At 36.7% G+C, this 27,122-nt stretch overlaps 1 protein-coding gene across 1 annotated transcript; it reads right to left on the reverse strand.

The window, feature by feature from the left end:
* Window positions 1-480: 480 nt before the first annotated feature.
* On the reverse strand, window positions 481-26,911 carry SRP72 (signal recognition particle 72). Its single transcript, XM_061145896.1, has 19 exons — window positions 26,757-26,911; window positions 24,801-24,921; window positions 22,715-22,838; window positions 21,265-21,408; window positions 21,074-21,185; window positions 19,520-19,551; window positions 18,097-18,221; window positions 17,945-18,002; window positions 13,950-14,081; window positions 12,967-13,095; window positions 11,972-12,044; window positions 10,376-10,440; window positions 9,008-9,103; window positions 8,022-8,125; window positions 7,806-7,883; window positions 6,879-7,016; window positions 4,626-4,663; window positions 3,057-3,216; window positions 481-2,342 (listed from the first exon to the last, which is right to left on the reverse strand). Exons 1-19 carry the CDS (start codon window positions 26,863-26,865, stop codon window positions 2,165-2,167), a joined length of 2,016 nt encoding a protein of 671 aa, XP_061001879.1. The 5' UTR covers window positions 26,866-26,911; the 3' UTR covers window positions 481-2,164.
* Between the last annotated feature and the right edge of the window lie 211 nt (window positions 26,912-27,122).

The following is a 27,122-nucleotide window of genomic DNA, read 5'->3' on the forward strand; positions in this document are numbered from 1 at the left end:
CTGCGCAGCGGGAAGCCTGCCCAACAGAGCTCCTGAGTGATCCCCTTCTTCAAAGACAATAAAAGTGTCAGCTTTTTTTCCCCTCAAAAGCCAAAACTTAAAAAATGTTTACTCTTCAATTTGGTTATGTACAGGTATCCACATGATGAATTTTCAGTGAAAATTCTGTCCTCTCTATACCTTAGTTTAACTTTCTGGCTTTGCAAGAAGGGGCAAGACGTAATTTTAGGTGCTCAGTTTAAAAAATCCTTAGATGTACTAGCAGGATGCCTCTGCAAAATGCCAATACCCCCAAACATCTTAATCCAATCCATACTCACTGCTACATTCTTTTATTTTAAAATGTGCCACAGTGAATGGATGTATCCATATTGGTTTTTTATAAATGTACACACACACACATATATACAAAAGTATATATGTCATGAGTTAAAGACCTGTCCAAAAGAAGAAATAATTACTAGGAAGTTAACAGAGGTGTTTACACTTCATTTGACAATGACAATTTATTTGAACTGAGGTTCCAGTTGCTTAGTACTGATTGATGATAACAACAACTAGCAATTACAATGACTAGAGAACTGAAAATTTCTCTGTTGTGCCTTGGGTCAAAATTTTTATTGATGGATAAATTTCACCAAAATTCTGTAACCTAAGAATTGATTATCCTTTCTACAGAAATTTAACAGAATCCTAAAATCATAAATTTACTAACAATTATTTTTGTAGTGGGCTTTATATTCAGAAGGAATAAATATCTGTCACTCTTACCAAAAGACTATTCTGAGAGCTCAGAAAGTATAATGCCATAATAAGTCATTCATACAAGAGGGTCTCTTGTTTAGATGCCACCAGATTATGTTAAACAGAAAGGCAGCACCACATTTCTTACTCTGGAAAAGGAGGAAAAACTTTCAAAAAACCCTGTGAAGTTTTAGCAGGTACATTTAAACACAGCAGCACTTCATTAACAAGGACAGAGCACTAATGATCACAAGAAATACTTGCAAGTCTAAACTGAATGCTATCCTGGGGAGCATAAAATGAACACTAACTTGGGTAGGCATGCCAGTGTGTCTGCCTCACACCTGTTTAATAAGAAAGTGACCTGTAAGCAAGGCAGGAATAAAGTGACACTGATATCACGGACTGACTTTCATTACTTTGAGAAGGGTATGAATGGTCATGCCCCGCAACTAGAAAGAGGAGTCATTTGAGATCTATTAATTGGGCCAAACAGTTCTTTTAAGCTTTAATACTGCCTACTCCTCAACTCTGGCATTGATTGCCTCTATGTTGGAAGTCAATGTTCATGCTCGATAGGGGCCATTTAAATTTTTCTGACCAAGAGGGTCCAAATCCATCTGACCTCAGAACACTGCATCTAAGTTTCAACTTCTTGCAACATTGATGTATTTCTCTTGATATCTTCGATAGTGCTAAATTAGCATAATGTTATAATTTAAATGACATGGGGGCATAAAGAAGTCCTACTTTATATCTGTGTGTGTATATATGTATATACATACACATACTTTTCATTACCACATATATTTAGTAGCCCGTATTCCAATATCACATGACAGAATTTACAGTCAGAATAATCAAGACATTTAATTTAGTTTTTTTGTGGCCACTCATGTAGTGAAGTGAAAACACCAGTGTATTAATAAGGTCCCTTTTATTACATGCTCTTTCTAAGCAGATATTTGGAATGCTCAGAAGACTCCACTTTCAGTCTCCTAAGGCTTCCTAAGACAAAATGGGACTTGAAGGAACAAGTATCTTTGGACTCTAGTTGAAACAGAAGTAGTTTCTGTTTATATCCTAGGAAACGTTGGGTGACATGCCTTGTTTCTGAAACTGAAAACAATACCAGATCAGCACACAAAGAGAAAGGATGCAACGGATATCAAGGTGGGTTAAACGCCCAACTGTTCTGCATCCTCATCATCTGTGCGAAGCAAGGTGGTACAAGTAGGCCGTCTGACTAGGCAGAGTTTGAAGGAAGATGCTTTTCTGTTTGATGCACAACAAAACAATTTCATGAAAATGTAGGGATGGGAGAGGGAGCAGCTCTGTGCTTCTTGCTGTGTTACCTTTATTTACGTTCCTTGTGTCACTGAGGCTAGTTTAAAAATGGCCTGCAACAAGAATGTTCTAATCACCAGCCACCTTTCCCACCTTTCTTCTTTTTCTGTTGCTGTTTCTTTTTTGTTGCTGGAGCCCCAGCGGGCTTCTGGTGTCGTGGGGGTATGATGTTACTTGTAGATGTGGACGCTGTGGCTCCACTGCCAGGTCTTGGCGAGGTGGGCGGGCTGCTCACAGTTTTACTGGCATCCCTGAAATCATCAGATCAGGAAAGTGTTCATCATTCATACACTCAACAAAGGAAACCACCCCTCACCATCTCCCGCATGTATTTTCTTTTTCTTTTGGCTGTGCCGCACGGCATGTGAGATCTCGCTTCCCTGCTCAGGGGTCGAGCCCGTGCTCCCTGCAGTGGAAGCGTGGAGCCTTAACCACTGGACCATGGGGCAAGTCCCCACACAACGTTTTCTTCTCAGCTGTGTTCCTCAATTCCCTGTCCATTTTTCCTTGAATACCATTTTTACTGCTTTTTAATTTTAAAATTTAATAGATGGTACATGTCAAATTTTAGAAAGATTAGGAAAAAAAACCTTTTAATGATCTATAATCCTACCATGTAGAAATAAACTCATTTAGTAACATTTTAAATTCTGCCTTCTAGTCAAATTATTTCTGTTTATCTAGATATTTGGTTACTTGAATTACTCGGTGTACTGAGTTTCTTTTTGAAGGTACTGTAATCCCAATATTTGCAATACAATCCTACAATCCTAGTATTTATAATACAACCAAACCAGAAGCAACACAGTTTCTTTCCTCTACATAACCATATTATAAAACATTCTTTAAAGGCTATCGGACTATAACTCTCATACTGAAAATATATTTTAAAAATTTCTTATTAATGACCTTGAGTTGATCTCAGAAAGAAGCAACCTATGCTCAACTGGGGAGCAGTGACTTACAGTTCAGAGGAACCTCCTGCAGTTGCTCCCTGGGTCCCTTTTCCAATCTGATCCTTCTTTTTACCCTTCTTCCTTCCTCGGTAGTAGGAACGTTCACGCATTGGTAACCATCTTTCTGGATCTGGGGTCACTTTTGGGTCATAATTCTTAGGCAGTTTTCCTGTATAACAATTAATTGATAAAGAAATGAGAGATCTGTGCATAATGTTTTCGAGATAGTTTGTTTAAACACTGTGTCCAAACTTGGGACTAAACATTAAAACTGAAATAATAAACTTTTTATCTGAGAAAAGTTTTATTTATATAATCTAGTAGCAGAATAGGCCTTATTTCTAAGCATAACACAAAATTCAGAAGCCCTAATAATCTCTCATAGGTGTATCTGTATAAAAAAAAATTTTAATTCTCATTTAGTAAAAGATACTCTTGAAACAAAACAAGAAAACATTTGAATACTATGTAACTGAATTAATATCCTTAATTTAGAATTAGTTTTTGATAATCAATAGGTAAATCATATATAGAAAATGGGCATAGCTGTAATTAGAGTAAGCCTGGAGAAATAAAAGTCATTAACCATGTAAAAGATGCTTGACCTCACTGATTAAAAATAAAAAGGACACGGGACTTCCCTGGTGTGGTTAGGATTCTGGGCTTTCACAGCCACGGCCTAGGTCATGTTCAAGGAACTGAGATCCCACAGGCTATGCAGTATAACCAAAAAAAAGAAAAAAATTTCAAGGATAAAATATTCTACGAAGAAGAACGCCCAGTGCTGGTGAGACTGGGAGACAAAGGATACTGGCAGAAGGTGTATACTGGCGCGCACGGGCACAGCCCCTGGGAAAGCAGTCTAACCGGCAGCACCAGGACTGCACGGGGACCCATGCTGCCCCAGCCGGGCTAACGGGGAAGACGCGCCAGATTCAGGGAGGCTCCCTTCGTGCTCTGGATAGCACGTATGTGGCCCTGCTTCCAACAAACATCTGATTACTCTAACGCAATTCAGCTTTATGTACAGCACAGGAGAACAGAAAGGTGACGACTGCTGGCTAAACCAACCTCAATGCTAACCTTCCTCTACACTGTCAGTTTCATAAACAATCTATTTTCTTACACCAGTTTGATGGAGTTCGATGGTACTTGTAGCCAAAGGCACTCTACTGCATAAGAGCTTACTGTGTGTCGGGCACTGTTCTAGGAGCTTTTTACATGCGGTATCTTCTTTAATCCTATGAGGTGTATGCTATCATATTTCATCTTACAGATGAAAAACTCAGGAAGCTATGTTAAGAACCTGTTCACAGTCACAGCAAAAGAGCAATGTTACTAGAGCAACAATTTTTTTTTTTTTTTTTAGAGCAACAATTTGAATTCAGGCAAACTTCAGAACTGGATTCTTTAAAGTTAGAAATTTAAATAAATGTTAGCCATAGTCAAGTCAAAACTCAGTTTCAAAGATATGAGAGGACAAGTTTATTTATATCTGAAGATTTCTATGTAAGGCTAACCTTAAGCTTTTATTTTATAGCTTTTTTAATCTAAAGATTAAAAAAAAAAAAGCCTTACCCTTCTTTTTTTTCTTCTTTTTTTTCAAATCTCCCTGTCTACAAAGAGAAGAAAAATCATTATCACTGTGATAAAATAATTACAGAGCATTAAGCATGAGCAAAAGACTGAGCTAGGTAATTTATCATAAAGGAGTTTAAGATTTGGTGTCGCCACACCAAAGCTAATGAAACAATTTGGATATTTATTCAGGTTAAATTTAATCAAGCTTCAAATACTGTAGTTTTTGGAAGGTGGTTTAGAAAATGGGTGACAACTGTTTTCACAGAAGAGATACAATTTACACTGGCACATATTAAATCTATGTAAAAAGAAATTTGTGCAAGCACAAAAATCTACAGTTCTGTGGTAAATCACTTTATATTTGGCAGAACTAGTAAACAGGTAATCTAAAATCTTTGCCAGAAGAATATGCACAAGTACCACACAAGCAAAAAATATTTCTGGGAGGATATGCAAGCTAAGTTAACATCAGTTGTGACCTTGGGTGGGAAAAGGGCAGACGGGGATTTGTCTCTCTACAAATTATACTCCACAACCATATCTGCAATTTCCCAAAGAGTCTCTGCATTTCTCACTTCTTTGCTATTGCTCACATTTTGCCTATCTCATCCTCATCTTCCTCTAGAGTCAACACAGTCACCTCCTCCATGAAGCCTTCCCTGAATCTCAGTGTCCCCGGAGGGACTATTTCCTCTGGTGTACTCCTCTATGCCTGCATATGACAGCACATGCAACCTTTATTTTCAGCTGCTGCTTCTTTCTTTCTTCTAGACTGAAGTTCTTTTGAAGGCAAGGACAATGATTTATTTTCTGTCAGCAACACAATATAACTTCAAAAGAAATTAAACCTTTGTATCGAAAAGTCAACATAAAGTACAAAAAAAAGCATTAATAATGCCTAGTGAAAGTACTATGCTGAAACTGAGTCAATGAATAGCTTAGTAACTGTCTAAGGGAAAAGACAAAGAAGATTAAAGGGTTATAAAAGAACTGTATGTTCTTACCCAGCCCTGTTTTGAAAAAGAAAAAAAACAAAAAAACCTGAAAATATTTAAATAGGCATTATATGAAAATCCCCCAAGATCTGGTTTGAATTCATTATTTTGGAGCTCTTAATAAGGCTTGAAATTAGGACAATGATTAAAAGAAATTTGAAACAATATTATCACTGACACTCCAATTCCTTATTTAACTTTTAAGTTAAAAAGGAACAAGTACAGGACTCATAATGAGGCCAATCATATACTGTTGCTGATACATATTTTCTTAAGTTATGAAAAATTGGAATTTAAGTCATTCAAAAAAGGAGAAAAGACTGAAAATATATGAAAGTCACAAAATCGGGAAAGTGGTGTATCTCTTCCATTCTCTATTTATCCTGAGTCAAAAACAGAACCTTAAGGGAACATTTTATTTAGCAGGCCTCTGCTATTTTGAGATGACAATGCATGGGAACAAGGAAAGAATCAGAATTTGACTTCTTATAAATTACTGAAGCTGCCTAATGTTTCCTCCAAATCAGCAAAATGAACCTCATCTGAACTTTGGTTTAGAATTCTAAATCATGTACTAAATGTAGATCAATAACCCACAGGTAAATAAACGTTAAGTCGGGCACATCTAGCCTATGGAATACTACGCATGTGTTAGTCGCTCAGTCATGTCTGACTCTGTGACCCCATGGACTGTAGCCTGCCAGGCTCCTCTGTCCATGGAATTCTCCAGGTAAGAACACTGGAGTGAGCAGCCATCCCCTTCTTCAGGGGATCATCCCAACCCAAGGACTGAAACTGGGTCTCCTGCATTGCAGGCAAATTCTTTACCATCTGAGCCACCAGGGAAGGCCCAGTATTATGCACAAAAAGAATAAAATATGTCTACATTGAGAACATGGAAAAATCTCTAAGACTTATTAAAGAAAGTTCAAAAACAGTTAAATGCAATATAATCCCATTTCTATAAAAAAACAGAAAAGAATCCAATCCAAGAAAAGTATTCCTAGATCAGTTTTATGTGTAAACACAAAGAAAAAGATCTGGATGTATGCACACTAAATTAGTACTAGAGGTAAATTCTGGGTTGGGAAGGGGAACGGGTAACAAGGACAAAAAGCTGGGCACAGCGCAAAGGAGACAGGAAACAAAAGGGACTTAAACTTTATTCACATGGAATTTTTACAAGAATGCATTTTTTATCCCTCATATAACTTAAAAGTTGCCATTAATAAATATTATAATAAAAAAACATTACCCTTGCTCCTTTGGTTGATTGTCTCCAGCAACTTTTCCACCCTTCTTCCGAACATACGTAGCACCAGGAGAATTTTCAAGAGCTTCAACATCTACTTTCAGAGACATACTATCCGATGAGGGCAAGTGTTTACTAAGACTGTGACAGAACAAGAGTTCGTTCAGGAAGACAATATATATATATACATTTATATTTTACCAATGTATCTATGCCAATAGGAAAACAGTCTTTTTTTTTTGTGTTCCCTTCATCAAAAAAACATTAAGTCTTCTATAGAATAATAAGTCAGCAGATCATAAGGTCAATTAAAGGTACTATATTGTGAAAGGAGAACTTGGGAAAGGAGTTATAATCATCTATTCCTTAACTTGGTAATGTACTTCAAAGTGGTGGCTTAATAAAAACTCTGTTCCAAAATAGTTACCATGCTTATAAAACAGATCTGCAAAGGTTTAGACTTGTGGCTGCTCAGCACCCACCATCCCACGTTGGTTTTGGGACCACACCCATACTGAAGTAACAGACATGACCCAAACTCAGCCAATCAGGGCACTAAACCCTCTCTTACATCAGTAACTGAGATGGGCAAGTGAGCTAGGAGCATTAATCAAAATGATACCGCAGAATCATGTGCAACCACCCAATAAAATATGCTGCTGCTTCTTTTTTTCCTACTCTACTTGAATCTGGAGAGATATAAGCTGCATCTTGTTGACTGCATTTTTGCTTACGGATCAAACTGTATCCTATTTGAATATCACTGTATTTTTAGGTCACAGTGATTGATAAATTCTCATTTTTGCTTTTACTAGTTAGAGGAGAGGTTTTGTTTGTTGAAATTTATAACAAAAAGGCCCTGGTCAAAACAGGTAAGGGAAGAGATCTGGTGCACTACTTGAGAGAGGTCTGGAAAGATCAAAAGGATACGCTTTTGCCTTCTCAGGATCTACAAGTGAGTAAGCAGAAATAAGCTGCGCCAGGGTGTGAATATCTTTCGGATTTTGTCTAAAAGAAGAAATAAGAAAAAGTCACTGAACAGTTTATAAAACCGGAGAAAGTAATATAAACAAGCAAAGTAACTCCCACATGTCAAATAAGAGCAATAAAACTTGGATTTCTACACTTCCACCCTTCAAAGCTTACTTCCATAGCTGTTCTAGGTCACTAATTGCCTCCTTCTTCCGCCCGTATTTGAGTTTGAAGTTTGCAGCTTCCCTTATCAAGGACAAATGAGCAGTAGATTTGGGCTATAGGTTCAATAAAGAAAGAAAAAAAAAATTTAAGCTACATATCTAGCAAGTCAATGAAGTTTTATTCACTAGATTAAAATGGACCTATTCATTAAATTTCTCATCTTAAGTTTTACTGAATGCACAAAACAACACACACACACACACACACACACACACACAGTGGGACAGATAAATTAGTACAAGTGAAGACCGATTTAAGAATTCGGGATACAATCCATCTCTATCTAAACTGTCTTGTCTACAACTATAAGTATTACAGCATAATCAAATCTTAAAAGTTTTTCATTCTAGTTCTCAAACATTAATTTAACATAATACTTCCTAGAACACTGATCGCTCTTCACTGCTAACAGTGCTAACAGTATTCATGTCACCTGTGTGTATGCACACCTGTGTGTATAATTATATACCACCTATGCAGAGACCCATACTGGAAAAAACAAGGCTGTTCCTATTAGAGACACACAGTCATTCCAGGTACTGCTGCTCCATCAACCACTACCATCCATGGGCTCTGCTTTAGTGGCTCTACCCTAGAGAGCCAGTAAAGATGAGCTCTCTCATATGCAGTCATGTACAATTACTATTCTTATTTCTTGAGAGTACACACACAAACACACATACATACACTCAGGAAGGAGCTTCAGAAAATATAACTCTGCTTTTAAAAAGATTTTTTATTTTACAGCCATTTCTTACTTCTAATAACTTGATTTGGACCTGCTATACTTAAAAACTGAATGATAGTCTAATAGCGTTCCACTTTTTAAACACTGAGTTGAAATGTTTCAATTTGCCTTAAGTATGAAATCATTACTGCAACTTTTTATTCTTATGCAAAAATGCACCCTTATAACATTTACCCCATTTACGTACCTGATGGCTTTGATACCACTGAATGGCCTGTGTAAAGACTTCGATGGCACCGTCGATATCCTCCTCATGGCTGTACATCGTCACTAATGCAGACACCTGCCCAGCCAAAGGCATAAATGAGTGAACAGAATTCCTCCATCTCTCTCAGAATAAACTTTTTGAAAACTAGTAACATTAAAGAAACAACAAATAAAGGTTGCTAGGCTCTCTGCTAGTACCCAATCCACTGTAAAAATTGCTAGCATGTAACTAGAAACATCAAGAACACAGGGCTTTCCAAATACAAAGGTGGTTACCTACAAAAAAAACACCTCCTCTAAGGCCAGTTGACAAATGGTTTGTTACCAGTCCACAACAAGGTAAATACAGAAGTTGATAACAAGCACTCAGAAAATTAGTTTATATAGTGTAAGACATTGCCAGGACATTCAAGACATGATCACGGAGATAAACGCACTAGCATGGCTAAGCTCCCATGATAAGCCTTATAAAACCAGCGCAAGCTTGCCTAGTGTGCTGGAGGGACAGCAAGGAGGCCTGTGAAGCTAGAGTGGAGTGAAAGGGGAAGCAACAATAGGAGATGAGGACAAAAAGGAGCACAAACAAAAAGGTGTATCATTGGGAAAAATCAACAGAATTAATAAGCCTCTGGCTAGACTAATTAGAAAAAAGATAATAGAAACAAAACATCCTGCAGATGTTAAAGATTATTTTCAGCCACATATTATATTTGATTCTAACATAAAGTAATCACAGTCCAGTCTTAAAGTAAGATTCTTTAAGAGAAAACACTATTATAATACTATTATACATTTACTTGTTTACTGTAAACAGGCTGTGCTGGAGAATGAAACAGTCCCTATACAATAAACGCACATACCACCACCACAGAATTAGTCTTTACTTTGAAACAGATGTGTTCACAGCTATACTAGTGATCTAAACCTGTGATGCTTGAATAATCAGAGAACTAAAACCTAAATTTGTTGGTCACTATTACCAAACTGTTTTAACTCAAAAGAAATCAAAACTGAAGACATGATAAAATAATAGGCTAAGAAATGCCCTATATATGGTCTTAGATTATTTAAGGCTGGCTTTCAGTGGTAATACAAGGCCTAAATGGTTCCTGACACATTTGACTTAATAATAAATCAATGCTAAAGCAAAGCATAAAATGAAATTAAATTTATACCAGAAAGCTATTAAATACTACTTCTATATTATGAATATATATAAAAAAGGCAGAAATTAAAAAAGAAGAAAGGCAGAAATTAAAGTGAAAACAAAGAAATATCAGATACACCTGTGAACTTATATTAATTCCATTACTTTTTCAGTCTTAAAATATTTTAGTTATAAACTCACCATGCCTGGTTTATGCTTTAATTCCTCTATGCTTCTCAATATCAAACATGCTTTGGAAATATTACCTTAAGAGAACAAAAACAAAATTCAGCATCAATTGAAGAAAGCATCTCATGGAGAAAAAAAGAAAACAGAAAATTTAAGAGTCATATTTTCGAACATCTCTAAATACTCAAGCTTTGGGACCTTGGAAATAATGTATTCTATCAATATTTGCTCAGTTTGCCAACAAAGGAAATTAAATCCTAAAGAAACAACATACTCTGCTCATGCCCACAAAGTTAATGACAGAACTGCTACCTGAAAAGTCTCCCAACTCTCAGCCTGTTGAATTCTATTTCTCTCTTTTCAGAGGGTAACTTAAAGGCAGGAGTCCTTCCTTAAAGGCCTTGAAACCATTACCGTAGGTATGAGTGCAATGGACAGTAGTCCTACAATGTTGAAACACTAGTTTCTATTCATTGCAAACCTTAGTAAGTTAAACTTTCCACAAAACAAAAACCATGACACATTCACTCTCAGTAATTAGTATGATAAATTATCCTCACAATAAAACTGAAAACTGGGTGAGAAAAGAAGATTAAAGAGGAAAGCAAGAAAAAGAAAAAAGAGAGGTGGGAAAAGGAAAAAGAAACAAAAGATTAAGATAAGAAATTTGAGAAAAGGGAAGCTGGTCTCAACCTGGTTTTCATTATTATTACCCCAATAAGAAGCCTTTTTAGACAGTTGCCAACTCCCATCCCCTCTACCCATGAAATGTTCATTCTAGCCATCATAATATCCAAAAGATTTTTTTTCAATCCTCTGCTTCCACCAAACCAACCATCACCCCCTTGGGAATACACCTCCTGGTTTATGGCTGACACCAGAGCTGTCTGACAGCAGTCTGCCAGAATTTTCTGTGAGATGTAAACATCCTCCATCTGTGCAGTCCAACCAGCCACATGCTGGGTACAAAATTTATGAAATGTGGTCAACACAACTGAGGAACCTAATTTTAAACTTTGTCTAATTTTAAACTTAAACATGGATAGTGGCTACCAAATAGAGACAACACAGCTCTAGACACTCACTCAACATTGGTTCAAAATCATAAACAAAAAAACTACTAGTTTTAAGATTCAAAAATGTTAAGTTCTCATTAAATTTCCTTGCCTCTTTTCTACCAAAGATATGGGTTATAAAGTATAAAAGAAGAATAAAGGACTACATAAGAAAATTTGAAAACTAGGATGAAAAAGTCACACTTACTTCATGCAAACACTACCACGTGACAGACATAAGCATTTCTACGAGAGACATACACATCTGGGAAATTTAAGTATAGAACAGATGAATTCTTCACTTCTACAGACTTTCAAGGCATAGTTTGAGAAACATTCTAACAATTTAGAAATTAACCCAAGAAAAGGCCTACTAAACTCACTACTACATCTGGAGCTCCTACAATCTAGCTTTGTATTTGGAACAGCATTATGCTTCACCATGATGCAAAAATTTTAAAAATCACATAGTCTACAACTACTTCAGAATCACTCCAACCATATATTTCTGTTAACATGATTATGTTGATCATGGTGAAATAATCACGGCTACCTTGGGAAATTTTCAGCTGTGCCATGGTCAGCTTAATTTCAGCAGCATTTTCTGGATGCTGATCTGAATAGTCCTAAATAGTTGGGGGGAAAAATCACATTAATTTACACAATTAAGCGTACATATTCTAACCGCTTATTTCAGCCTTATTAAAATTTTAAATCTAGTTTTAAAATATTAAATTTCTGCTTTCAGAAAAAATGTTCAAATCTGAAAAAATTTTATTCGATACCCAGTTGGCTTCAAAATTATGCTCTTGGCTTCAAAATTATTAAGTGCAATAACATCAAGTTTCTAAGAAGTCACCAACAGAAAAATAGTAATAAGATTACTACACAGATTTTTTTTAAGATACTAAAAAAAAAAAAAAAAAATTATGACTCCTTACTCCTTATCCCTGTTCAGCAACATTTCCCCTGAAGATGGTCTTAATTTTACACTGTCCAACTTTCCAATGTGGTCTACTCTCAGGAAATTCAATGTGATTTAACACTTCATTCTAGTTAATTGAAAATCAAGTCAGTATCTCTGTAACTGGTGCTCTGGATCAGGGCTTTAACTAGAGAATACGTTACTGGTATTTTAAACTTAAACCATTGTCTGTGTGTGTCAGCCGCTCAGTCGTGTCCGACTCTGTGCGACCCCATAGACTGTAGCCCACCGGGCTCCTTTGTCCATGGGATTCTCCAGGCAAGAATACTGGAGTGGGTTGACATTTCCTTCTCCATTAACAAATCATTAACTACTGTTAAGTTGATCTCCAAATAAAAAGTATTCTTCAGAGTTTATGGCAAACATTTACTAATGCAAACTTATATAAAGAAAGCTGCAGCCCAAGAATTAATTAAAGTGACACTCTGGCATGTACCTAGCGGTATGTTATCAATACTTAATCATTTGCCCATGAAATGTATAAGGCTTACATTATTCTGACATGATGAAAATGAAACAAGGCTGCAGCCATCTGACAGCTCAGGTAAGCTCAGTTCTTTTACCTGAAGCAGCTCGATTGCTTTTGTGTGCTGCTTTTCACGGCAGAGCTGGGCAGCTTGGATCAACACAGGAAGGAGACGCTCAGGACTTTGTGACTGTAAACTGGCAGATATTTTGCGACACTGTTCTGCCTGAAAAACAGTATTTCACACCCCACCCCACCATAAGCTGGTTAATTAAATCAAACATTAAGCCAATGACCAAGGGGAAAAGAAGCATAGGGGAGGTGGAAGGAACTCAGTTGAAACAAAATCATAGGTGAAGAACCACTTAGGGCGAGAGGTGGTTTACAGTAGCTTCAATTTCTTCTCATAAAAAAAAGATTTCCATTTACTGAATATAAACTACAGGTTCTTAAAGCATTTAGGAAAAATAAGTCCTAAATATTCCTTTGGATGCTTAAATTCCAGAATTTTGTTTAAATGCACACACATATTAAGTGTCACCCTTGCTTCAAAGCAACAAAACGTACAGGTATTTCCTGCTAAAGTATTTAAGAACAATATGACTCAGTTCTAAATAGTGAAAACGTTACTGCCGCTCAGTCCACTGAAACCCTGCTCTAGAAGAGTACAAAATCAGAACTTAACTAGAATTTACACACGAGAGTTAGAATCGACCTCATTTATAGCTCAGGTGATTATGCACAAACTATAATGGAAGATGGCTCTTAAATTTATACTCATGACCAGCACCTTTACTTTTTTCCTTTAATTCAGAGAAATTAGAAATAAGGTAATGAGAAAATTATCTCATTTACAGCTGTGAACAGTGTTTTCTTCTTAGAAGCCACCGACTGCACACCTTTACAAAGAATTGGGCAAATTACTTATTTAATAGTTAAAATGTATGATACATGACATTCTGAAGTATGCATGAATTAAAGATAAGAAATGAAAATACAGACTGGACTGATACACCCATTATGGATCACGTACCATATTTCAAAAGGTTTAGTCAGGGGGACCAGAATTCTGTTACCTACCTGATTTGTGTACATAGCAAGTAAAGCTTTGTTAAATTCTATAGCTTGCAGTTGTTTCTTAGAAAGCTTAAACTCCACTCCTTCTGCATTGGTTAACTTCACCTTCTTCTTGGAGTCAAAGACATTTTGGTCCTGACAAAGAAAAGTTCACTCATCATTAACAGCAATCTTAGACTTCAACTCTTTCAACACTCCAAGGCCTTATTTTATGTTAACACAACAAGAGAGCTTGGAAGATAATATACCTGGTTGGGGTGCCTATGCTACTATGATGCATATAAATTTGGCTTGGGTTCTTGGTTTTATCTTTCCACTATTAACTGACTGTTTTTAGCTTTTTAATGAAAAGTACAGAGGGACTGCACAAATCTTACAGTGAAAATCAGGACTACAAAGATACCTAAATTTGTAATTTCTACAAACTATCTTAAGCATTTAGATGACTGATGAGTAACCTAACTTACTCCTCTTTGACATACTGTCATACATAAACAAATGAAATGGTGTAAGAATGGAAGGAACTAAGTCACATTGCACCCTGAGAGGGAAACCAGACATCTGAGTGTCTACTAGCATAGCATCCTAGCTTTATTAAATATTTATTTGCAAATGTGTTATCACTGTGCTTTTAAAACCAGGTTTTCTACTAAAGACTAAAAGGAGGCAAAGAAGAAATCTAAAATAAATTTTACTTTCTGAGTGTGAAGCTTCAATCCAATGTTAAATTATTTTAAACATACAGCAAGAAACATATAAATCCTTAAGAAACCATATTTCTAGTAGGTACTCTTATGTCACTATTTTAATACTTAAATTCACCATGCATGCCACTGCCAGATTTCTCTTCAACTTTGCCATCATGGCACTTAATAAAATTTTATATTTTCTGAGGACTCCCACACCTTGATCATCAATAAATCTAGCCTGTTTTGAAACTAGCCACCGTGTATGTATCTTTTGCTCTCTCACTGTCCCCTCAAAAGTTATTTGCATATGCTTAGGCATGGGAAATGCTTAGCCTTCAAATCATATCCCTCCTTCAAGGCTCTGCTCAAATTAGCCAACTCAGAGATCTTTTTTCTCACCAAATACCACAGTTACAAAGTATTTCCGACTAGAAATTTAAATGTGCATAATTTTTTTCAATACCAGAATGAGATTTTTAATACTACATAATGACTAAGACCATGGTTCGTATTTATTTTGCAATACCTAATGGATTCAGCAATATACTAAAGAAAAATTCAGAAATGTTGACTGAAGAAAAATTCAGTATATAAATATATTTATTAGTTGGTGCAAAAGTAATTTTGGTTTTGTATTATTGAACTTTGCTATTTGATACTGAATAAACTCTTAAATAAATGCAGTTATGTTATACATCATTTTAATGCACATTTCTTGCTTTATAGTTTTTGCTAATGAATTATTACTTGCTGTTTATTTCATATGTACTTTAGACTATAGAAATGATGGTAGACAAAAGGCAAATTTGAGCAATTTTCTTATTCAAGTTCAAAATGAGTCATAGAGCAGCAGAGACACCTCGCTACACCAACCACACATTTGGCCCAGGAACTGCTAATAAACATCCAGTGCACAGTGGTGGTTCAAGAAGTTTTGCAAAGGAGATGAGAGTCTTGAAGATGAGGAGCACAGTGGGAGGCCATTGGAGGCTGACAATGACCAAATGAGAGGATCATTGAAGCTGATGCACTTACAACTGCACAAGAAGTTGCCCAAGAACTCAGTGCCAACAATTCTATGGTTATTTGGCATTTGAAGCAAATTGGATAGGTGGAAAATCTCAGTAAGTGGGGGCCTCATGAGCTGACTGAAAATCAAAAAAATCATCACTTTGAAGTGTTGTTTTCTCTTATTCTACACAACAACAAAGTATTTCTCTGATTTTGACATATAACGAAAAGTGGATTTTATACAACAACCAGCAATGACCAGCTCAGTGGCTGGACCAAGAAGCACCAAGCACTTCCCAAAGTCAAACTTACACCCAAAAAGGGTCACAGTCACTGTCTGGTGGTCTGCTTCTGGTGTGATCCACTACAGCTCTCTGAATCCAAGAGAAACCATTACATCTGACAAGTATGCTGAGCAAATTGATGAGATGCATCGAAATCTGCAACGCCTGCAGCCAGCACTGGTCAACAGGAAGGGCTCAGTTCTCCTCCGTGTTAATGCCTGACCACACATTGTACAACCAATGCTTCCAAAGTTGAACGAATTGGGCTACAAAGTTTTGCCTCATCCATCATATTCATCTGACCTCTTGCCAACTGACTATCACTTCTTCAAAAATCTCGACCACTTTTTGCAGGAAAACACTTCCACCACCAGCAAGCAGGATGCAGAAAATGCTTTCCAAGAATTCATCAAATCCCAAAGCATGAATTTTTATGCTCTAGGGATAAATAAACTTATTTCTCGTTGGCAAAAATGTGTTGACTGTAATGTTTCCTATTAATAAAGATGTGTTTGAGCTTAGTTACAAGGATTTAAAATTCAGGGTCTGAAACCGTAATTACTTTTGCACTAATCTAACATATTGAGATATTTAGTACTTCACACACACTCCTCCCCACTATTTATATATCAGTTAAAAACAATTTGTCCTCACTAGCATTTCAAATTGTTCATGAACATAGCAGGTAGATCTTGCTGTTAAGAACCAAATGCCAGCATCAATTTCTGGAAACCTACATCATGACAACGGCCTGCAACATCCTGTAATTATTACCTTTCAATGCCACTATCCCACATCTGTGAACCCTCTGAATCTCTGCCAAATGAGGTGAGAGAAACCATTCATGGCTAGAAGGACAGCACTTTGGAGTCAGACTAGAATGTGAATCCAAGTTCTGCTTCTTATTGGCTGTGATCTTATACAAGTCATTTAACTCCTTTTAGCCTCAGATTATACTTCTATAAATTGGAGACAAGTACTATCACCTAAAGAGATAACTGTGAGGATGAAACAAGCTGGCGCTTGGAAAATCACACAGCCTACCAAAAGAAACTAACTGTTACTTTTCTCATTTTCTATTGACTTGAATTTCAAATCTGAACTTGAAATATCTTCCCATTAAAACAAGGTTCCAACAGGTGTTTATTCTGACTCACACAGTACTTGTTAGGACTGTTTATATACACGCTTGTAATATTTTACTCAGGGCTTGGATTGAGGAGGGTGGTGGAGAAAGAGAAAACCTGTCCACGGTTCCTCTCCCTCAAAACAAAAGCCACTAGAAAGACAAAAACTATCCACAGAAAACTCGCATTCAGACATACTAGATGAAGGAATCAAAGGCTAAACAATTTACTTCTCTAACAAATATTCTCCATATAATGAGAATAAGGGAAATATTATACTATATTAACATAATAATATAATCATATAGAATATGATTATTCTAATAAATAATGGGAAAAGGTAAGATTTTAAAGTCCAGTGTATATAGCTACAAAATAGTTCTATTATTTGAACAAACCTTGCAGAATCATTATGAGAGTTAAATAACGCTCTCCACTGTGATTTTTGGGCTTCCCTGATAGTTCAGTTGGTAAAGAATCCACCTGCAATGCAGGAGATCCCGGTTCGATTCCTGGGTCAGGAAGATCCACTGGAGAAGGGACAGGCTACCCACTCCAGTATTCCTGGGCTTTCCTTGTGGCTCAGCTGTTAAAGAACCCACATGCAATGCGGGAGACCTGGGTTCAATCCCTGCATTGGGAAGATCCCCTGGAGAAGGGAAAAGCTACCCACGCCAGTATTCTGGCCTGGAGAATTCCATAGACTGTACAGTCCATGGGGCCACAAAGAGTAGGACACGACTGAGCGACTTTCACTGACTCACTCACTCACTGTGATTTTGCTGCAATTGGACTTCGTCATGGAAAAACCTATAATAGAACAAGGCTGGGGTAATATGCTTCTAGTGTTAAGATATAAGTGTGGGGAAACCATGGATAGTCCATACCTTGTTAATTGTAATGATGTTATTTGCAATCACGGCTAGCAATGCCACATCTGTTGGCCTGTGAACAAAAAATTAACAGTCAAAAAGGAAGATACCTTTAAAAAGAAACCTTACCCCCTATAAAAGACACTTCATTTTTATAATTCACTTACTTTAATTTTATTATCTGGTTGTAAAGTTGCAAAGCCTCCTCTGTACGACCCTGAAGCTGCAGAATATAGGCCATCTGCCCATGAATGATGGCCAGTTCTGCCTGGGGGTCTTCTTCAGTCCCATCCTAAGCAAAATAAGAAAATTTTTCCCCCCATAAGTTCTCCAAATTGATCCACATATTCAAAAGACTATATAAACTGAAAGAAAATATATAATTTTCAGGAATTTTCCTATAGAGTTAGTTTGTTAAATTTAGGAATTGCCATCAAAACAGGGAAGCTTAAATGAGAATGACAAAAAGAAAGATTCTGGAAGAACATGGTAACAAGCTGAGGAATACTATTCATTGATCTTTTCTATTCTTTAAAACCTAAGAATTAAAAAACAGTAAAAACCAGCATGCATGTTTAACCTTTTACAACAATACCCCTGAACTCTATAAACAGTTTTCTCATAGAAACACATTTTCAGAATGCTTTACTCTTAAATCTAATATAATTCTAATCCAAAGATTACAAAATTTCAACTAGTAATTATCACTTGCAAAGAGCTTCAAGAGCTGAAACTAACTCTGTAATTAAAGTAGCAAGTCTCTTAACTGATACCCCAGACTAATCTATATTTTCCATTCCTTTGGAGAAGCTGACTGATGCCCACACACAGTGAATCCTCAATGGTAGGAGGCTGCTCTTTTTTGCCATATTTGGCATTCCTATTCTCACCTGGTAAGAATATGTTTACCAGGAATGTCAGACGCATTTGTTTCCAATTACATTATGCCATTATGTTTGATAAGAAAATAATAAAACTTAAGTATTATAGTAAGACACGAACTGAGTGAGAAGAGAGACTGGCTTCAATGATTTAACTATGCTGAATGCTCAGAAATATTTGACAAAGGTAAGTTCCTAAAGAAAATTACTATCTAATTAGGTATGAACAAGCAAACAGTAAGAGATCAGTGAAAAAACAATTCTGTAATGAAAGTAATTCACGACTATCTTTAAAATACTATTACACTTAAAAAAAACCCTGGAGATCATGAGTGTAGAATTCTGTAAGAATTATGCCTGGAATTCCCACAAATAGACCCTTACTCAAAGACCTGAGCCCTACATCTAAAACAGGAGACTGAATTTATATTTATATGAATTTAAAATGAAATGCAAAAAAAATAAAATAAAATGAAATGCATAAGGCATATAAAATTTTTGTATTATAATTTCTCACCCTAAGAGATTCCATCAAATAAGGGTTTTTGTTGATTTTATTCCATCAAATAAGATCCCAGAGGGTTTCTGTGATTCCTATTTAATGAATCAGCATCATTTCAAAAAGTCAGTAAATACTACAAAGAAGTCTACTACAAATTTATATTAGCCACAGTATAATATCTGGGCTTAACCACAGTGGAATACTTACAGAGTCTTCTGAAAATGAACAGCGGCAGAGATCTATAGGAAAAAATGTTTTTAAAATTAACATTGCTGGGTAACTCTCATTTCTTTCATGTTCCAACAAGCAAAAACAAAATTCTTAGGCAGAAGATTTAAGATAATTTTGATAACAAGCACATTTGAGATTTATTATTAACATCAAACATATTACATGAATATCAATCCTTGATTATTCTTGCTCTTTGGCATTTTCTTTCACTTGTAATCCCTGTGAAAAAACTAAGGGAATTTAAAATCTATAAATGTAACAAACGTTGACTGCAAAAAATCAGTTATAGAAAAGTATAAAGCCAATACGCCTGCCAGCCAGAAGTAACTACTCTTTAGCATTTCAGCTATTGTTTTTAATGTAAATACACAGTTGCATTTTTAAATGAAAGTGGGATATTCTACTAGTTTGAAACCTCCCTTCCCCCATTAATATACTATGGACATCTTTATAACACAGATACATCTACATTTTTATTTTTAACATGAATACTGTTAATGACCACATGGTTATTCTATTCTACGGTTATCTATTCTATGGTCATAATAAAACTAGCTAGTCCTCTAATAGGACAGAAATGCATGTTTCGTAATTTTTGTTCTTATGATATTCATTCATACAGATATATATATATGAAGGTATCCAGTTTTTCCTTAAATTTCTGGAAATGAAATTCTTAGATCAAAGGGTATGCAAATTTCAAAATCTGCTACACTGCCTCAAACTGCCCACTGCAAAGCCTCTATTACTTTTACATTCAAACCTCAAACTATGTATGAGGGTGTCCTCCATATCACTTCAATCTAGGTATGATCCAGAAATCATAATTCTTACACATAGTTTTTGCCTCATGGTGCTCTAACCTTGGCCTTTATTTTAACCATCAGTATTAATAAACCAGATCCTGTTTCATCTTTTTTTCCTTCCTATCATTCACTGCAGTTCTACATCACTTTCATAGCTTCCAAGGAATATGTATGCAGAAGCAAGTCAAAATATTTCAGGAGTTGAGACCAGTCATAAGTTCTCTAATAAATCAGTTTCTTTTTCTCTTAATTAACAGCTTTCAAGTATATAGGTACTGTATATGGAAACATACTAAGTGGAGTGAAAACGTGCTTAAATAGTGTTATCAATGAACAAATGTAGTGTATACTGAGGCACACACACAGGCATACCATACTGTTACTATACTTGTGTACTTAATACCAATAATAATAACATTTACCAAATGTTTATCAACTCTGTTAACTTGCATTTACCATTCACAGCAACTTGTTCAAAAACCTACTACTCAAACTTAAAGTTTGGCGTGGTTGAATATGGACAAGAAGACTGGTTTAAGGATAAGAGACCATGAGAGAGAGACAGTCAGGATCCCATGAGAAGGGCTAGATGGAGTCTGAGAAACTTCCACTGCATCAATAATTTCTACTTAAAAACATCCCAGAAATCAAATGTAGGTTTTGGAAATACTTTGCAAAGTTATATGCATGTTATGTTTACACATAATTTTAACAAGTGTCCAACCTTCAGCTTTCTGCAGAATTCTCATTGCCTGGCTCAGCTGGCCTTGTCCTATGAGAGCACACGCAGTATTGTAGCATAGCTCGTGTGTGCCTTCTTGCAGACCCAAGTTCTCCTGCCACAGAGCAAAACACCAGTCACACACCAGACAGGAACAACGTTTCATGGCTGTGTGCGTATACAGAGATACTCACTGGAACCACTTTTTCCCAGTTGCTTTGAGCTGCAACAACAGCTGAAAGATTTGTTTTTCTCTCCTCATCATAATCATCTTGGGAGTTTCGGACAAGATCTCTATATACAGCCAGGCATTCATCATAGCGTTCTAACCGGTATAACTAAGAGAGAAATAGCAGATCAAAAATCAGAGAAGACAAGTGTTGTGTTATATCCCTGACCCCATGTAATCCCTTTTTGGAACTGTTATATAAGAAACCTAATTCAACATAATGTGGGAAATTAACTGTTTTTCCTTTACAATTTTTCAATTAGTTCTGTATGCTACTAATACTTCCCCAAAGTTACTTGCAGTGAATCTCTACTGCATATTTGTAGGCATGATTCAGTGAGAAAAGCCATTGTATCAACTCCCATCTTGAGGTTAGGTAAGTGTCTTAGTGGGTTGTGAAAGAAAATCATTCTGCAGAAATCAACCTTGCTACCTAAGTCTGACTCAGCAATAAAAAAAAAATTTTCCAGAAGATTACTAAGCCCTAGTAAACAGGAACAAAATTAGATGTTAACAAAAGGGCTTACTATTTCTAGGGGTTCATTATACTTCATCTTCATTTCCCTTTCCCAGAAACCAACTATTGTATTAGGTAGTATCAAGTATACACAACATAATTCTTGTTTATTCTATTCAAGTTGTTCTCAAAGGGCAGTGAGAACTGCCAATCTGGGTCAATTAGTCTACCATGTATGCAAAGATGGGTACCCTTTATCAATACCAAAATGCAGGCATTCACCCTAAACTAACCCAGCTTACATGAGAAGTGTTTTATGGACCTATAATCCATAAATGCACCCAAATTTTTCTTTGTTAAACTAACACTATCTTTTAGGGACAATAGATAATTCAATACAACATTATTTGCCCTAAACTGACATTTTAAAAAATTTTAAGAGGGTTTTGCTAGTTCTAATATAACATTTCTGTTTTCTTATCATAGGTAATACTACTTTACATTAGGCTTATTTGTATGTCTCAAAACCCTTTGAAAATAAGGTATTTCCAGAGATTTCATGAACTATCTGAATTCATCCAAATTCTTATTCATCATGATTTTCTTCATTTTACACTTAGAATAAAATACCAGTTAAAAACTATAAAGACTATTTCAAAACTATAGTATATAAACTTATTGGCCTTCATCTTTCCAACTACAAAGTTCAAATTTCATAGGATAGTTTTTAATTTCCCAATTACCCTGAGGAAGTCATTTGTTCATAGAACACTATACATGCAGTTGCTCATATGAAGATCAAGAAGAGGAAACATGCTCAAACCTCAAGAACTGGTTTGGTGGCAAGTTTAATGGATCATCAGGATGGGCTGGGGTTCCTCATCCCTGCTCCCTGCTCTAGTCAGAATCTCGTTCACTCAGGATGACTGTCAAACAGGGATTTTAAAGCAGTAATTACCACTTGTCCATAAAGCTCCTTTAGTTTGTCTGTCTGCTGGTTGGCACTTTCTATTGTCTTCAAGGCATTCTCAATTCTGTTCAGCCTGTACTCACAGTATGCCTTCTCAAAGGAAAGAGAGTTACTGAAAAAGGAAAAACCAATATGTGATTATTGGCTAACACTGCAGAGCACCCGCTGTAAGCCAGATACTGCTCTAAGCACACTCGATACATATTAAGGTACTGAATCATTAATAAGATGACAAACACTAGTGACTTGTCTAAAATCAGACAGCTCAAAAGTGATAAAAAATACTACATTCATTTCCTTAGGCTCTCTTGTTTTCATGGATATTCTTATTTGAATTACTGGCCTTTTGAAACAAATTTATAAGAATGAAATTCTGAATTAGCTAAAAACTGTTTTACATATAAAGACAATCTCAACATTGTTTTAAATGGGTTGTTATATAAGTTTCTTAAATCTATTAATGAAATAATAAGCCATAAAATGCTGTTTTAACTTGTTAAAGAAGTAAATAATCAGCAAAGAAAAAGTAACTAGAAATCTTAAAGGAGCATAGCACTTGTAACCGAACAACTGGTAAACACACAACTACAAAACCACTCCTTACGCACACAGACTTAAGAATTCATCTACGTTAATGTCACAGATGAAACTCATTTGGAAGTTTCAACCATAATCCATGAGGAAGAACCAATATCAAGTAGATGGCAATATCCTTTATTCACTAGACTTAACAAAAAACTATTTGAAAACTTCCCCACTTCACAAAATCACCCAAAATCAAAACACTGAATTTTAGTGTAAACATGTTACTTACAGGAAAACAGTATACCTTTTATTGGGGCTTCCTTTGATTACCCTTTTATTTTTAGTAAAGTCTAAAAAATTTTTTTTAATCTGTAATACACTCAGTTGGCCCCAGTAAAAAAACAAAAAGGTATACACTGAAAGGTTTTACTTCCACTGTTATTCAAATCTACTGTGTTCCCCTCACCTCCTACAACTGACTATTTTTATTTATTGCTTCTACATCAAGTGTTTGTCTTTGCAAACACACAAAAATACACACAGAAATTCTTGTATCTTTTTCTCATACAAGAGGAAGTATATAATACACTGTTGTGTACCTTATAAACATTAAAGAATAAATATGATACAACCTTCATTTCAATACACATTTCATTTGGGGCTTAGGCATAACTAAAGAAAAATGAAATTACAGTAACAATTCAGATTTAAGTGCACATTTCACGAAATGAAAAATGAAATAACAATAAAAGACTGCTGGACTTCCCTGGTGATGCAGCGCCTAAGAAGCCGCCTGCCAATGCAGGAGGACACAGGTTTCACTGATCCCGAGTCCTGTAACCAAGATCCCACATGCGCTGCAACTACTGAAGCCTGTGTGCTTACAACCTGTGCTCTGCAAAGAGAAGCCAGCACAGGGGAAAGCCCACACACTGCAACAGAGAGTAGTCACTGCTGGCTGCAACTAGAGAAAGCTTTCACAGCAACCAGGATCCAGTGCAACCCCAAAATAATGATAAACAGTAATAAAATTTAAAAACTACTATATATTCTAAAGACTGCTAAAGAACTCTGAAAGATCTTGGCCTAGATCATACTCACCTAAACAGTTCTCAAAGGAGACAGACACAGAGATCAGGCTAAGACTGCCAAACCACCCTAGAGGCCTTGACTTACACATCCCTACCCTATGTGTTCTGCCCTCCTCTGTCCCCCACCCCTTTTTTCAAATTAAACTTCTGCTGAATTGCTCTCCCTACATCCTTCAAGAACTCTTATGACTCTTGGTTATGGCCCATGCCCCTCCAGAGTTTCCCTTCTTCTTCCCTTCCCTTCAAAGGGAAGACAGGTGTAAAGAAAAGGCTCCTAAGGCATGACAGAACAGAGATTACTACTGCTATTTCCAGTTTCAGAAACACCACTGGGAAGCAAGAGGAAAAAAAGAGGAAAGGAAGGAAAAAGGTAAAAAAATCACTGAATAATGGGGGGGAAACATGGAAATGGTTATAGTTGTGGTAAACGTGCACAAACAACTAATTAAATCACTTACTTGGCAAACACTCTGGTGTGAGTGTTGATGACATTCAAGGCTTCCTTGAAGCTTCCATTCTGGATAAGGCAAACCACTTTACAATGCAGGGCAGTAACGTCATCTTTGTTGATCTGCAGTACTAGAGAGCAATTTTAGGGAAGCAATTTTTAAATCCATTTGCTTTGCACATTTCCACCTAAGGAAGCTACAACACCAATTTTACTGCAGCAGAAATGATTGGTCAAAATATTTTTTAAATGGATGATCTTTAGGTTAAGAAGTGACAATAAGGAGAGCTAGTTAGCCTTTCCAGTGAGATAGCTTCTCAAGATGCATGTAAAAAAAAGTACAATGAAATAAAGAATGAAGCTATTTTCTATTGCTTTTTCATCTTGGGACGCATACTATATCCTACATATTTTATTACTTCACAGAGAAAGAAAAAAGTTCACACAGAACTTACCAGCAAATGACAGGTTTGATTATAAGTTTGTCACTAACTGCCTTGAGGTCCTGGGCAAGTCTTTTGACTGCCAAATGTCAACTTTCTGATTGCAAAATGAGTATGAAAGCATTACCTATTTTACAAGGTTATTAAGAAAATTACTTGAGAATACTCTGTATAAATAAACTGTGTTTGTTTGTATACTGTAAAATATACAATTTATTTTGCTGGCAATATTTCCAAACACCATTCAAAATTTCCCTTTTCAGCTAATGTAACTAGAAAGAAATACAAGGAAGAATTCAGTTGGCAAAGTGTCAATGCTAAAGCACTGTTCAGTGTCAAAATGACTAGGATCACTTCTGCTTTTGGGCAACTATAGGAATTCAACTCTTAGTCTAAGAATCAGAGTATTTTCTATCAATTAAGAAAATATATATTGGAGAACAAACTGACAGCCCTTGCTGATTAAAGAATGCCTGCAAAATACTACAGTGATGATTAATATTGGTAGCAGGCCTAGCCAAAGGCCAAAGTTAATTCAAAAGAAGTTTAAGAATCAAATAATTCTCATTAGTAGCTGTTTTCCTCAATGTGTGAAATCACAAAAAGTGCACTGTGGGCACAATCACTTCTTTTCACATTAACTCAGCAATAGATTATTGAAAATTCATACTTGTATGTTACAGACATACCTTGGTGTGTTATTATTGCTTTGAACAGTCAAACCCTGTCCAGGTAACTACATTTCTAAACCGAACAAATACAGGCAATATCTTCAGTAAAGAATTGAGAACGACAGAGAGCATTAAAAAGCATGGCTATATTACAGTTAGGTAGTAAATGATAAAAGAATATAATGAATTGAACGTCACATCGAAGACAGTTTACTCGAAAAACGAGAGTTACTGGACAAAAAACAGAATACACCTTTCTTTTTTTGCAACATTATTTCAAATGTTAGTGCTTTCACACACACATTTTCTTGTCTAGGGACGCTGGAGGGATTCTATCTGTGGCAATGACAGGCCTAACATCCAGATCCAACCCTTCCCTCTACCCTGAGTCTGTTCAGCTTCCACTTCGTCAGCACTAGTTTCCAAATTACGTGTGCAGGTTCCTCCCCCGCGCAGGGACCCAAAGGAAAAAGCTCCCTTAGCAATACTGTCTTGATCACTCCACTACAAGGAAAGCGAAAAGCAGGCAACGTGGAGTATTTGCGAAATAAGGCGTGAAAACAACGGAGTGAAATAAAAACAGTTTACAGAAGACGTTGGGAGCTGCGGTCTCTTTAAATCCCTCCCTCGCTTCTCGCGGGGGGAGCTAAAGAGGGAAGTACACGTGGCTCTAAGCCACCCAGGACCCAGAGCTGGCCGGGCTGAACAAATGGACTGCGACCCGCGCCCGCTGGACGTTCCGGCCCTAGCGGGCGGCTGGGGTCTCCCTTTCCCGCATCTGCTCGGAGACGGTCGCGCGCGTCGCAAGGGGGCTGCATCCTCCCACCCGCCCGGCTCTGCCCCGACACTTACTCTTGTTGACGGTTTTGAGAGCGCGCGTGAAGTCACCGTTCTGGCCATAACGGTTCACTTCACTCCAAAGCGCAGGCACCGAAACCCCCCCACTGCCGCCGCTCGCCATCTTGGAGGAGAAGCGAGCCGACCTCTGCCCCGGAAGAGGATCTCGGAGGTGGGAAAGCGGAGAAGGAAGCCGGTGGTTGCTAAGCGTTTCGGAGTTCGAAGCGTCCCTATCCCGGAGTCAGCGTCGAAGACAGCGGTGGTAGTTCTTGTAGCTAGAACTTTGCGGAGATAGAGTTGGTACACCTTATATAAAGCAGGTCTGGAGGAATGAGGCGTCGGACCCCAGAGGGAGGCTGAAAAGGATTCACAGAACAGATT

This window comes from Dama dama, chromosome 6 (genome assembly GCF_033118175.1).
Source record: "Dama dama isolate Ldn47 chromosome 6, ASM3311817v1, whole genome shotgun sequence".
In the NCBI taxonomy this organism is placed as follows: domain Eukaryota; kingdom Metazoa; phylum Chordata; class Mammalia; order Artiodactyla; family Cervidae; genus Dama; species Dama dama.

What these genes read in the sequence shown, in the direction of transcription:
- SRP72 (XM_061145896.1), bottom strand. Translation starts at nt 26,865, where the DNA reads ATGGCGAGCGGCGGCAGTGGGGGGGTTTCGGTGCCTGCGCTTTGGAGT. An exon ending in AGGAGCTTTATGGACAAGTG is followed by an intron (nt 21,409 to 22,714) that starts GTAATTACTGCT and finishes TTTCTCTCTTAG; the next exon opens with TTATACCGGTTAGAACGCTA. An exon ending in AAGCAATCGAGCTGCTTCAG is followed by an intron (nt 12,045 to 12,966) that starts GTAAAAGAACTG and finishes CCAACTATTTAG; the next exon opens with GACTATTCAGATCAGCATCC.